The sequence below is a fragment of the Nannospalax galili genome, unplaced genomic scaffold (genome assembly GCF_000622305.1).
Source record: "Nannospalax galili isolate Female #2095 unplaced genomic scaffold, S.galili_v1.0 scaffold188, whole genome shotgun sequence".
NCBI lineage: Eukaryota > Metazoa > Chordata > Mammalia > Rodentia > Spalacidae > Nannospalax > Nannospalax galili.
This window is the reverse complement of record NW_008360325.1, coordinates 4,686,342-4,700,203: the sequence shown is the minus strand read 5'-3', so window position 1 is coordinate 4,700,203 and position 13,862 is coordinate 4,686,342. Positions and strand designations below refer to the sequence as shown.

Sequence of the window (13,862 nt, the reverse complement as noted above, 5' to 3'; positions counted from 1 at the left end):
ACTGAGGATGACTTTCTTTCTTTCTTTCTTTCTTTCTTTCTTTCTTTCTTTCTTTCTTTCTTTCTTTCTTTCTTTCTTTTTTTTTTGAGACAGGATCTTGGGTAGCCCAGGCTGGTCTAGAACTCTCTATGTAGCAGAGACTGGCCTTGAACTGCTGATCTTTCCTCTTTCTACTTCACAGTGCTGGGATTACAAGTGTTCAGAACCATGCCCAGCTTCAGCCTGATTGTATCTACTTCTACCTCTGGGCCCCCCCAAAGCCTGAAGAACCCACCCTCCAGTATATATGCTTCCAGTTTTGGAGGGGAGTTAATCTGGTTTGGCACAAGGGACATAGTGTCAGTTTGGGTCTCTTGGGAAAATAACCCTGTCCCTCAGAGACTCCCCCAGGTAGAAATGGATACTGAGAAGGAGCTCTTCAGGTGTCAGAGTGATGGAGGGACAACTTGGGGAAGGAGGTGCTGTGGCTGAGCTGCTGGAGGATGCGGCCTCCATCAGAGAGCTGAAAGGACAAAGCGAGAAGTGAACACCAGAGCCCAGAGCTGGGACCACCCAGTGGGAGGCCTGGTGGGGGCTGACCTGACTGGAGCCTTGGAGGAAGGGCAGAGATGCTGCCTAAAACACAGACCCAGGGAGATACACCCTCCCCGTGCCTGGCTCCTGCCCATACTTTCCATTGGCTGAAAGTGTTCATCTAGCAAAGGAGCATGGGAAATGTAGTTTGTAGAAGCTGCCTTCCCCTGCCTTCCAAGTAAAGGGCATGTACGTGCCAGGGTGGGCAGGCAAATTATAGGACATCATATATTTGTTGAAACTGTAAAATATTCTTTTAAAAATTTATTTTATGTGTAGGAGTGCTTTGTCTGCATATATGTAAGTACACCAGTGTCATGCAATGCTTGAGGAGGTCAGAAGAGAGCATTCGATCTCCTGGAACTTGAGTTATTGGTGGATTAGCCACCATGTGGGTGCTGGGAACCAAACCAGGTCCTCTGCAAGAGCAGCCAGTGCTCTTAACTGCTGATGCATTATCTCTAGTCCCCCAAGTGTGAAGTCTTGACATTGGAAATATAAAAAACCAGAAAGATGGACTGGAGATATGGCTTAATAGTTAAGAATGTTTGATGTATGATCTTGAGGACCCGAGTTCAGATCCCAGCACCCATGTAATAACATGTGCACGCACACACACACACACACACACACACACACACACACACACATAAAAAGTTTAAAAATCCTTTTAAAAAGAAAAAGAATGCAAAGTGGCGGCTCTGAGAGCTAATATTGATCTTCTTTTATGGCATTAATTTTGACTCTTGAGTTTCCTGGCAGCCAGAGAGCGAGAAAAAGAAACAATTCTCAGGATGGCACCTGAGCCTGGACAACCTCTTCTCCATGAGATGGTTTATCCCATGTACCTGACAGAGGGGAGAGAAGACAGAACAGATGTGTCTCCAGCCCTGACTTTTAAAAACCGACTTCTGATAAAAACTGAAGTTGGAAACAGTGGTACATATCCTGTGATCTCAGACCTAAGGAGGTGGAGGCAGGAAGATCAGAAGATCAGGAGTTCAAAGTTAGCCTTGGCTACGTAACACATTTGAGCTAGCCTGGGCTGCATGAGACCCTATCTTAAAACAAAACAAAACCCTAGAGCTGGAGAGAGGGCTCAGTGGCTAATAGCACTTGCTACTCATCCAGAGTTCAGCTCTCAGCATCAATATTGTATAGCTCTTAACTGCCTACAATTCCAGCTCTAGGGGCTCTGATGTCCTCTTCTGGCCTCTGAGGGTACCTGCACACATGAGGTAGACAAACATATATATACATTATTTAAAAATTCTGAATTTGTGACACAAAGTATACAGATAAACATATTTCACATTGAGGATTTAGCAAGGGTCCTCTGGGGACACATTCAAGCCTAGAATTTGATTCACTCAGGAAGAAGTAGGCATGGCTGACTGGCTCAAGGCAGGGCTGGGAGTGAACTGCCATCGGTGCCCTAGTCAGCTGTCAGTGTCTTCCTGGGACAGGAGGAGGTTGGTAACCAGCAGTCCGAGCTGTCGTTTGCCTGGATGACCCAGAGTTTGGGGCTCTGTTTTGCCTACCTGGTCATATGCATCAGCCGCACCATGGAAAACCCCCAGCACTGGCTCTGAAGGACTCAAGACATGGGTTATAATGACCTGGCTTTTCTGTGTTTTGATTTTTCTGATCTTTAAACATTTTAAAATTATTTGGGGGGGGGCTGGAGAGATGGCTCAGCAGTTATGAGCACTGACTGCTCTTACAGAGGCCCCGGGTTCTATTCTCAGCTCCCACGTGGTGGCTAAGAACAGTCCTTAACTCCAGTTCCAGGGGATCTGACACCCTCATCTGACCTCCACGTCATTGCACGACATGGGTGCACTCACACACATGCAGACAATATACTCATACACATAAAATAAAAATAAAAATTTAAAAACATCTTATTATTTTTATTTTTATTTGTATTCATGGATTGCTTGCATGTATGTAAGTGCACCCGTGTCATGCAATGCCCATGGAGAACAGAAGAGGCCATCAGATCCCTTGGAACTGGAGTCATGGACAGTTGTTAGCTGCCCTGGGTCTTCTGCAAGAACAGCCAGTGTTCTTAACCACTGAGCTGTCTGCCCAGCTCCTTGTTTTTTCTGATTTGTTTTCATAAAGGACTACAAGCTCAGTTGCTGGTACTGTTGAACCTGTACTATTTAGCCTGGGTCTTCTGCAAGAACAGCCAGTGTTCTTAACCACTGAGCTGTCTGCTCAGCTCCTTGTTTTTTCTGATTTGTTTTCATAAAAGACTACAAGCTCAGTTGCTGGTACTGTTGAACCTGTACTATTTGGGGCTCATTTCTGTTGGGGGAATTTAGTTCAGGGAGTTGGCCACACAGCAAGGAGAGGCCTCCAGATCCCCTGGATTTGGAGTTATAGGCAGTTAGGAGCCACCCAATATGGGTGCCAGGAACTGAGCTCTGGAAGAGCAGCAAGTGCTCTAACCTCTGAGCCATCTCTCCAGCTCCAGAGTTTTGTTTTAAGACAGGGTCTCATATGGCCCAGGCTAGCATTGAATGTGCTATGTAGCCAATGATGACTTTGAACTCCTCCAGTGTGTGGAGGCATCAACTGGAAGAGTTTGTGCTGCTGAGTTTTTGCAACCTTGGCTGAGATATCCACAGTGGCCACTCCTGAGTCTCTGCATCTGTTGCTTCCAGAGACAGAGAATGACAGCCTCTCCCTTTCTCCTGCTTTCCTCTCTCCATGGCAAACCCTGATGGAAAGCCAGCTGGCTGGGTGCAGTGGAAGGTTTCCTCCAGTGGCAGTAAGGATTACTGCCCTGAGAAGCTCATGGCTTAACTGGGATGGGGTAGTGGTGGGGGGTAGTGTGCCCTCAGTTTAACTAGTGTGAGAAATAAGTAGTGCCAGTGGTGAAGTCCATGAATTCCCATCAGGTACCAGTGGTGCAGGGCAATAGACAAACACTAGAGCAGAGTCCTAGTCCCATTGCTGATGCCAATGGACTGCGTGGCCTTGAGCAGGTCACTCAAGCTTCTGAGTATCCAGGTCCTTGACACAGTGGAATGACTTAACTCCACCCAGTCCACCCACCAGGTTCTTGTGAAAAATATCTTGTTACAAAGGAAATGAAGTCTTTTCTATTGCAAATGGCATTGGAAAGAGGTTTTACTGCTGTTTTATTTTGGGGGGGTCACATTTGGAAAGCTGATCTTATTGGGGGGTGCTTTTCTCTCTTCAGGATAATCCTGGAGATTGAAGAACCAGCCTCCAACCACAATGGGGGCCAGCTGCTTTTTGGGCATGACGGGTACCTCTACATCTTTACTGGAGATGGCGGGATGGCTGGAGACCCCTTTGGGAAGTTTGGAAACGCCCAAAACAAGTATGTCCTGCTGTTGCATGGCTAGGGCGTGTTTTTGCACACTCATGAGCTTCTTCTGGAGGGAGAGCTGCTTCCCCTGCCTGCAGTTAGCTGGGGACCCCAGGGCAAGTCACTTATCACTGATTGGAGAGGGCAGTGACAGGCTCATGGGAGACTTACCAAGAGGAGAGGAAGCAATTGTGCTTGTAGGGTCAGGGCCCTGCTCATGGTCACAGATGCCTGAGAAGTGACAGCAGTGAGCCCTTGGGATGATGAGGTTTCCTCCAAAGTCAGCCCTGGCCTGCTGGGCCCTGCTGGAGGAAGGCGGGTCCTCCCAGGTCAAATGGGGAGGCAGAGCAGGTTGGAGCATGGTCGTGGAGGAGCGTGGGTTTTTTTTGCCCCAAGGAGACCCAGATGCTGAAGGGTAGTCTCATTCTCATCTACCTACTTCCTGTCTTGAGCAAATGGCCTGCCTTCATCCTCCTCACACGTGTGTGCATGCACACAGACACACACTCGGAGCTGTGCATGTACACAGGAATATGCAGGAGCCTCCAGCCAGCCTCCTCCATTCCTTTAGCCAAAAAATGCACAGCCTCTCTTGGCCCAGGAAGTGACACTGAGGAGGACGTGTGGATTACAGTGTGTGGCTTGTGCCATCCTGTGCCACAGTGAGAGACAGCCCTGTCTTCTCATGTTGGTGATGCATTTGGCGCTGAAGCTGAGAAAATAGAGATTGAGAATTCCTGAATAATTCTACGGAAGTTAAAAGCATTGTTTTGATGCCAGGAATTTTTACCTATAGATCCTGAAGCTGGGTGTGAGGTATGGAGGTGGGGGCCTGGAGTGCCTGTCGATGGGGATGAACCTCAGCCAGTGGAAGGCTTATCACCACGAAAGAGGACACTTGTGCAGTGTCTCTAATATGAGGGAAACACTGGGGTGCTAATGCTGTGTGCTAGTGACAGGTACACAGATGTATCACAGACTCAGCAAACTGTACCAAACCTGCCTTGCAAGGCATCCTGGAAGGAGCTCCCTCATGTTAGCAGAGGAGTGGTGCTGGGCCGGAAGCACCCTGAAGAAGCTGTATTTCTCTCCCTGCTGGCTGCAGGCACCTTCTGGGTCTTACCTATTGTAGGCCCTCTTTGCTAATGTGATTAAAGAAGTGAATGGCTACCCACCCAGAGCTGCCTGTAGATGACTGCACACGTGCCCCGTCCCGACTCTCCCCTGTAGTCTGGTATATCTGGCTTTGGTGGCCTGCATTGGTTCCGTGGCTCAGCACCCCACTATGTGGGATCACAAGGCTGACTACCAGAAAAGCGTTACGATGAGTTATTTTTGTAGTACAATCTTAACCCTATAGCACAGCGCTGTGAATAGACAGCACCGAGTGGGGTCCCCAGTATTATAGATGAGGACACTGGTGTTTCTCCTAAGAGCTTGGGTTTATGGAGCTGGGTGCATCTGACTCTACCACTGATTAGCTGGGTGGCAGCGTGTCCAAGCTCGGGTGTCCTCTGTAGAAGGCTTGCTGCACAGCAAGAGCCTAACACAGGAGGGTGTGCAGAAGGAGGAGAGGGTGAGGATGGCTGAGGAAGGCTGGGCCCTGGGGGCTTGCACATCGCCACCCTGCTTGGGCTCAGCGGACCCCAGCCGGTGCTCTCCGCCCCGGCCGCAGGTCGGCGCTGCTGGGCAAGGTGTTGCGCATCGACGTGGACCGCAATGAGCGCGGCCCACTCTACCGCATCCCGCCCGACAACCCGTTTGTGGACGACCCCGGCGCGCGGCCAGAGGTCTACGCTTTGGGCGTGCGCAACATGTGGCGCTGCTCCTTCGACCGCGGCGACCCGGTGTCCAGAGCCGGCCGCGGGCGCCTGTTTTGCGGCGACGTGGGCCAGAACAAGTTCGAGGAGGTGGACCTGGTGGAGCGGGGCCGCAACTATGGCTGGCGGGCGCGCGAGGGCTTCGAGTGCTACGACCGCAAGCTGTGTGCCAACTCCTCCCTCGGTAATTGTGTCCCGAGACCCGACTAGAGGCACCCCAGACCCCCCCATCTCAGAAAACCCTGATATGGAGCCACCCCGCCCCCATCCCATCCCCTTGGGAACCCCCAACCGGGATCACCATCACCCTGGCGACTCTAAATCTGCATCCACCACGTCCCATTCGTCCCTCCCGGGAACTGTGGACCCAGAGCTGCCCCAATCCCCCGGGGACCCCCCCCCCCAGTCAGATCCACCACCCCCGTGCTGAGTAATCCAGCTTCCCATGGACACTACCATGCCCCACTGCCTCTTTGGACACCCCCGTCACCTCAGACCCTGGCCCTATGAGCATTGCCCTCTGTCTCCTTCATTGAGACTGTTCTTCGTTCCAGACCTTATGTTTCAGGGATCCCTTCAAACAACACTCTAGGGCCCTTCTTGCCCTTCACCCCCTTGTGAGCCCTTGAAAATATGTCATGCCCCTATGAGCACTTCCTTTGCTCAGGGCCACAAACCCTTCTAGGTGCTGCCCTCATAGCTCTGCACTGGGCCTGGGGATGACTGGGTAGTGTAGGCTCACCCCAGTTTCTCATCCATTCCACAGATGATGTGTTGCCCATTTTCGCCTACCCTCACAAACTGGGCAAATCAGTCACAGGGGGCTACGTGTACCGGGGCTGTGAGTACCCTAACCTCAATGGCCTCTACATTTTCGGTGATTTCATGAGTGGGTAAGTGACTCTGAGTGCCTTAGTTGCTGCCTCTGACTCCTCGATTGGGGTAAAAAGTGTGTGTCTGTGTACCATCCATGTGAACTCCCACAACCCCAGGAGTGGGTCACACTGGTCTCTTCCTCAGGGAGGAAGGCCCAGTTACATCTTAGGAAACAGCCTGACAACCAGGATGAAGATCTAGCTGGCTTTAAGGACTATTCTGTGGTTCAAGTGTGGCTCTTACCAGTCTGCAAAGACTTGTTCTCAGCTTGACTGGTGCTGTGAAGAGCTGAGGCTGAACAGAAACAGCTTTCTCTACAGGGCCGACCACTTCACTCCTGGGGGAAGCCACGACCTGTCACTGTACTGACTGGCAGGGCCCTGGAGAACCCTGCCCATCTCACCCCAGTCAGGAGCGCAGGTTGGGGAACTGGAGCTACCCTGATGAGGGGAAGGGTTGCTGGGGGTGCTGCCGGCCTGGCCATCGTGGCCTATGGAGTCATGCACTGGGCAGTGCCAACCTCACTGAGATCCTAGTGGGTGTGCTGGGGAGGGTGAGTCATACCGTAGATGCTGATATTTTGTAAGAGGTGGGATGGGGAGGGGAGGTGATGACACAGTGTGAGTTTGCTGTGAGTCAGGTTCAGTCCTTGAAACTTATGGAACCTTATGACCATCCTGTTGTCCCATTGTAAAGAGGAGAAAAACTGAGGACCAGAGAAGTCCAGGGTGCTTCAAAGTGGCACAACTTGGCATGATGCTTCAAAGTGCAGCTGGTTGGCCTAGAGAGATGGCTCAGCAGCTAAGACCTCTGGCTGATCTTGCAGAGGACCTGAGTTTGGTTCCCAGTACTACCTGTTGGTGGCTAAAAACAGTCCTGTCCATAACTAAGGTCTGTAACTTCAGTTCCAGGGGACTTGATGCCCTGTGCGAGCACCAAATGCACACAGTGCACTTACATACACCCAGGAAAAACACTCATACATTCAAAAATTTTTTTTAAAGTGCAGTTGGTTATTCAGGTATGGTGGCTCACACCTTTAACCCCAGCATTTGGGAGGCACAGGCAGATGGAGCTCTATGAGACTGAAGCCAGCCTGGTCTATATAGCAAGTTCCAGGCCAGCTGGGACTATAGGAAGACCCTGTCTCAAAACAACAATCCCAGTGAAACAAACAAAAAAGTGCAGCTGCTGCTGGGTGTGGTGGCATAGCCTTTAATCTCAGCACTTTGGAGGCAGAGGCAGGCTCTGTGAGTTTGAGGCTAGTCAGGGACACATAGTGAGACTGTGAAAAAAAAAAAAAGGGGTAGCTGAGGTGGCCGATCTGAATCCTCCCCCTGACTGATGTGAATTTGAACCAGTTCCCTCACCTGTCTGCACTTCAGTATCCTCACTGCGGAATGCAGCTGATAACAGCTCCCACCTGCTAGGCATGTCTCTGGATGGAGTCAGTAAACACACAGCACTTAGAAGATGGTCCATGTACCAGTAACCTGAGCTTTCAGGAGGCTGAGGCAGGAAACCTCAAGTTTGGAGCTAGGCTGGGTTACATGGTGAGACCCTATCTCAAAAAACAAAACAAAACAAAAAGTGGAAGCACATTTCTTTGATTCTAGTACTGAGGAGGCAGAGACAGGTGGATCTCTGTGACTTTGAGGCCAACCTGGTCTACACAGTGAGTTAGAGGCCAGCTGAGGCTACATAGTGAGACCCTGTCTCAAAAAACAAACAAAAACTGCAGTCAACTAGTCACACTCATGCATGGTGGCCCTAATCCCACTCTGACCTCTCCATGGGCAGGCAGCTGAAATATGGGGCCTCAGGAGAGGAGATCAGGAAGTCTCTCGTCACTTTTATTTTTACTTTTTACATTGTGTGTGCGCACACACACTTGTATGTGCGTCGGACAAACTTTTGGGAGTTGGTTCTCTCTTTCCAACCATGTGGTTCTGGTGGTTAAACTTAGGTCGTCTTTAGGCTTGCCAGCAAGCACTTTTACCCACAGAGCCATCCTGTCAGAACCTGCTTCTCAACCTTGTGAAGGCTGCAACCTTGTGGTCAGTATGCCTGCAGTCTGGAGCTCAGCCACAACCCACACCTGGGCCCCTGGATGGTGCTTCCTTCTTCCATCCTTGGGGTCTTGGCCTTCCCTTTTGGAAGTGGGTCTAGATGAAGCCTTCACTTTTACTCTGATCTCTTTCCCCAAGAGTACCTAAGTCACCTGTCCACAGAAATTCAGCTAATTTTGCCAATATGTCCCAAGCTTCTTTGGAACCAGGCCAGTGGAGGTGAAGAATAACTTGTAACCAGGTTAGTGAGTAACCCATGCCCAGTCTGAGGGAGGACAATCTCAGAGAGCCTGTGCCTAGTGCTGGGAGCCAGGTATGGAGGCAGCCAGGGAGGGCTTCACAGAAGAAGCAAATCTGAGCATGGCATGGAGGTATCTGTACGTGGTTGGCAAGTAGAGAAGAGAGGCATCCCAGGATGCCCTGGTTCAGGCAACCCTGAAGCATGTGCACAGCCCTAGGCTCCAGCCCTGACAAGAATTCAGCTCTCCAGAGACTTGCATCTCTTGCACGTCATGGCTTTACTGAGCTGAGGAGCAGGGATCCAGCTAGTCTTGTTCATTTTTCAGTCTCTCTTGGAAGGCTTCAGTAAAGACCACACCCCCAGCCAGCTTTGAGGGCATAAAACCCTGCAGCCACACAGGGCCTGATGCTCAAATGGCCTACATTTGGGTCAATGATTTTTTTTTGATCACCTAAATTCTTAAAAACTTTTAAAAATTAGATTTATTATTTTGTCTCTGTGTGCGTGTCTGTATGTGCATGTGTGTACACATCATAGCAAGCATGAAGAGATCAGGGACAAGTTGTAGGAGTGGGTTCTCACCCTTTAACATGTGGGTCCCAGGAATCAAACCTGGGTTGTCAGGTTTACTTTCTGAACCATCTCACCAGTCCACTGTCCCTAAATTCTTAGTAATTCTTGGACAAGAGCTGGTGCATGCTCATTTTGTACTGCACCCTGTACTTACATGTGATCTTGGTTCCAGGGGTCAATAGATGAGTTCAAGGATGGATGAATGAATGGCTGGATGGATAGATGGATAGATGAGTGGATGGATAGATAATGGGTATATGGATGGATGAGTAGATGTATGGACAAAGGGATGAGTGGATGTATGCGTAGATAGATGGATGGGTGGGTGGATGGATGCATAGATGAGTAGATGGATGGATAGTGGGATGAATGGGATGAATGAATGAGTAGATGGATGGATGGGTGGGTGGATGGATGCATGGATGGATAGAGGGATGAATGGATGAATGAGTAAATAGATGGGTGGGTGGATAGATGGATGCATGGATGGATAGAGGGATGAATGGATGAATGAGTAAATGGATGGGTGGGTAGATGGATAGATGCATAGATGAGTAGATGGATGGACAGAAAGATGAATGAGTAGATATATGGATGGGTGGGTGAATGGACACATGGATGAGTAGATGGATGGACAGAGGAATGAATGGATGCATGAGTAGATGGATGGGTGGGTAGATGGACAGATGGATACATGGATGAGTAGATGGATGGATAGAGGGATGAATGGATGAATGAGTAGATATAGGGATGGGTGTGTGGATGAATGGCTTCCCCTCTGCAACATACCAAGCATGATTTCATGGCTCATTTTCCTTTGCAGGAGACTGATGTCCCTTCGAGAGAATCCAGAGACAGGCCATTGGAAGTACAGTGAAGTCTGCATGGGCCGTGGACAGACTTGTGCCTTCCCAGGCCTTATCAACAATTACTACCCACACATCATCTCCTTTGCAGAGGATGAGGCTGGTGAGCATCTCCAGCCTGCTGCTGGTGTCTGAGACTGTCCCAGCCCTTTGTCCATCCCCATCATCCTTCTGGCCTTTGACATGAGGGAATTCAGGCTGGGAGAAGTGTGTTCTGTGACCTGAGATCTTTCTTGTGCATTCTTGGGTCAATCCTGGCCTCTCCAAGCTTCCACTTCTTTATCTGGAAACTGGAGAAGTGACTGTTAATGTCTTTACCCCCATGGTGGGGTTGCCAGGAGAGCTAGACAGTTCCCAGTGTTAGCTGGAGCAGGAATGATCTGGAATGTGGAATTGCAGGCAGGTGGGAGAGGAGATTCTCTCACCAAGCTGGATCACTAAAGGCAAATGTATTTGAGCTATTGAGTAAAGTCACGTTGTCATTTCAAAGCAGATGAACATAGCCTTCTTGCCTGTTGCTGGGCCCCATATTCAGGCACTTACTTACGTTTTCAATGCAGGGAACAGAGGGGGAAGGGAGAGAAAGAGGACCACGGAGGCTGGATCCTGCTCCAGCCTCCTGCCTTTGTCCTTGGCCCTGGGATTGTTCCCTGATAAAAGGCTGGAGGCCCCCAGCAGGCCCTGGTGCATATTTGTTGGTGTTTCCAGGCAACGCTCACCCAGGGCCTTTGGAGGGGTATCCCCTGCAGTGCCCAGTGCCCAGAGCCCCCCCAGGGCCTAGTGTGAGAAACCTTTGTTGAACTGACAACCTCCCCCCATTAGAATGTGAATTTCTCAAAGGGCAGCCCCAGCCCCAGCTCCAGCCACATTGCCATCCTTAAGCACACTGGGTCCTTGGAAGCCTTTTCTTTTGGTCTGTAGGGGGTTAACATGATTTAGATGCCACCCCTTCCCCCCTCCCATGCAGAGTCTGGATGGAAGGTGCAGTTCCCAGGGGCCCTTCCTCAGCCCTTTGAGTGACACAGAGTAATAGGAAACCAGGAGGAGGTGCCTGTGAGCCAGCCAGTCCAAAGAGTCTTGGACCGTGCCAAGAACAGTGGTGGCGGCCAAGGCAGAATTGCCCCTGCAGCTCCCAGCTCTAGCTGTGCTTTGATGAGAAGTGACAAGGCAATGCTCTGCCAGGCCCATTCACAGCACAGAGACCAAGGGGCAGGGCCACCGAAAGCAGATTTGGTCAACATGGTCCTTATGTATACATAGAGTGCCATGGTCCAACCCCAGCAGATCAGGGTCAGTGCGATAGGCCTGGTCAGGCAGGCAGCAGGGCATGTCTGGGTGGAGGTGGGAGCCCGAGTGGGGTCAGGCAGGGTGAAACATCCTGAGGACTGTACTGCAGAGGCTGAGGAGGACATGTTAAGATGATGGGTGGTCAGGGTCAGCCTCTGAGTCTGAGGGGAGCTAGGGCAGGCAGGGTGGACCTACACCAAGTTCCAGGAAGCCTTCTCACTGGCTGCCTTGTTCCCTGTGCAAAGGGGAGCTGTATTTTATGTCCACAGGTGTGCCGAGTGCCACAGCCGCACGTGGGGTTATCTACAAAGTGATCGACCCCTCTAGGTGAGTCCCTGTGCTGGGGTCTGGCAGTTCTTACTGTCTGCAGGGAGAGTTAGCACCCCATCTTCCACCCACACCTCCATCTCCACCTACCTGCTTCCTCCTTGGTTGGCGACCTATACACTGAATCCTTCTGTGCTTCTCGGCTGCCCATTTTATAAGTAGCAGTCACATGCCACGGGCCCTCAGTCTTGGCAGCATATAAACTGGGCACAAAGCCTGCAGTCTCAGGTGCCTTCCCCAACTTATCAGCACCCCACCCCCATCCTACCTGGTCCTCTCTCAACTGTCATCACTTGGAATCACACAGCTGCAGGACTGCCTCCCATCATCCTGTCTGGAGTCTCTGGGATGAAGGGTGTATCTCCTCAGCCCTGTGATATCCCCCAGGCCCTGGGAATGGTACAGATCAGATGCTGGGGTGTTTGAGGAATGAATACTTGATGGTCTTTCTAGAACCTCTTCTCAGCCCATAGATTTCTGTTTCTCCACCAGAAAATACATTTATCCTACACTTTGAGATGTAGTCAGTTTGGAGAAGTCCTAAAACACGCCCTATTGAACTTTAAAAATTTTTAAATTCTTTTATTTTTACTTTATGTGTATGAGTGTTTTGCCTGCATGGATCTAAGTGCACCCATGTTGTGCAATGCCCCTGGAGGCCAAAAGAAGGTGTCAGATCCTCTGAAATTGGAGTTAAGGATGGTTGTTAGGCACCATATGGGTGATGGGAACTGAACCCGGTCCTCTGCAAGAGCAGCCAGTGCTTTTAACCACTGACCCATCCCTCTAGCCCTACCTATAGAACTTTTAAAACATGGCTTTCAGCCAGACGTAGCAGTATATACTTGCAATCTCAGCTATTTAGGAGACAGGAATCTTCCTAAGGTGGAAGAGTACAAGTTTGAGGCTAAACTGGGCTGCAGAGTGAGTTCTAGGCCAGTCTAGGTACTTTTTTTTGGCAGTGTAGAAGACAGAGTTTGGCACAGAATGACATGAAGCACTCTCAGGTGTTAGTGGGCAGTGAACACAGGCGCCGTTGCAGAGAACGCTTTCACAGGGCAGAGTGGTCAGTGGCCAAAGACTACCATGTAGTGCACATACTCAAAGGTGAGAGTGGCCAGTGGGAAGGGGGCCATCATGCTGACCTCCATGTTTGTATAGGTGCTGCACTTGTTATTTATTTTATGAGTAAGACTGTTAGGCCTGCTTGTATGTACACCCCTGTTTGCAGTGTCTGAGGGAGACAAAAGGGGGTGTTGGATCCCCTGGAACTGGAGTTACGGACAGTTGTTAGCTTCCATGTGGGTGCTGGGATCTGACCTGGGTCCTCTGCAAGAGCAGCTTCTTAACTGCTGAACCATCTGTCCAGCCCCCACTGTGTTTATTTTCTTAAGTCTCTGAAACAGACAGCTTCCTTGGGAGCTGTCTTATCCTGTAAGATTGACAGGCTTATTTAGATTAATGTGTGTGTGTGTATGTGTGTGTGTGTGTGTATTGTACTTGTGTATGTTCACATGTGTGTGGGTACATGTACGTGAGTACATGTGCACATGTGTATATGTGCCTGTGGAGGCTAGAGGTCAATGTTGGGTGTCTCCTATGATTGCTCTCCACTTTATATATTGAGGCAGGGTCTCTCACTTGAACCCAGAGTTCACCAATTCGGCTAGTCTGGCTAGCTCACTTGCTTCAAAGATTCTCTGCCTCCACCTCCCAGGCCCTGGGATTATAGCTGGGCTGTCATGCCCACCTGGCATTTACATGAGGCTGGGGATCCCAACTCCAGTCCTCACATAGTGAGGCAAGAACTTTACACACTGAGCCGTTTCCTCAGGCCCCTGGACTGACTCTTTAAGGGAGGACAATGATTTGTCTTTGTTTTTT

The 13,862-nt window shown here is 50.2% G+C and overlaps 1 protein-coding gene across 2 annotated transcripts in view; it reads left to right on the top strand.

The window, feature by feature from the left end:
• Nucleotides 1-13,862, top strand: part of Hhipl1 (HHIP like 1) — a 30,293-nt gene that overhangs the window by 7,500 nt on the left and 8,931 nt on the right. The window contains exons 3-7 of one of the 2 annotated variants that reach the window (XM_029559869.1): nucleotides 3,788-3,931; nucleotides 5,595-5,923; nucleotides 6,506-6,632; nucleotides 10,322-10,467; nucleotides 11,921-11,978. In XM_029559869.1, coding sequence (XP_029415729.1) covers nucleotides 3,788-3,931; nucleotides 5,595-5,923; nucleotides 6,506-6,632; nucleotides 10,322-10,467; nucleotides 11,921-11,978 — 804 coding nt within the window. Of the gene's footprint in view, nucleotides 1-3,787; nucleotides 3,932-5,594; nucleotides 5,924-6,505; nucleotides 6,633-10,321; nucleotides 10,468-11,896; nucleotides 11,979-13,862 lie in introns of both variants that reach the window. The other variant, XM_008825634.3, reaches the window with a different exon arrangement.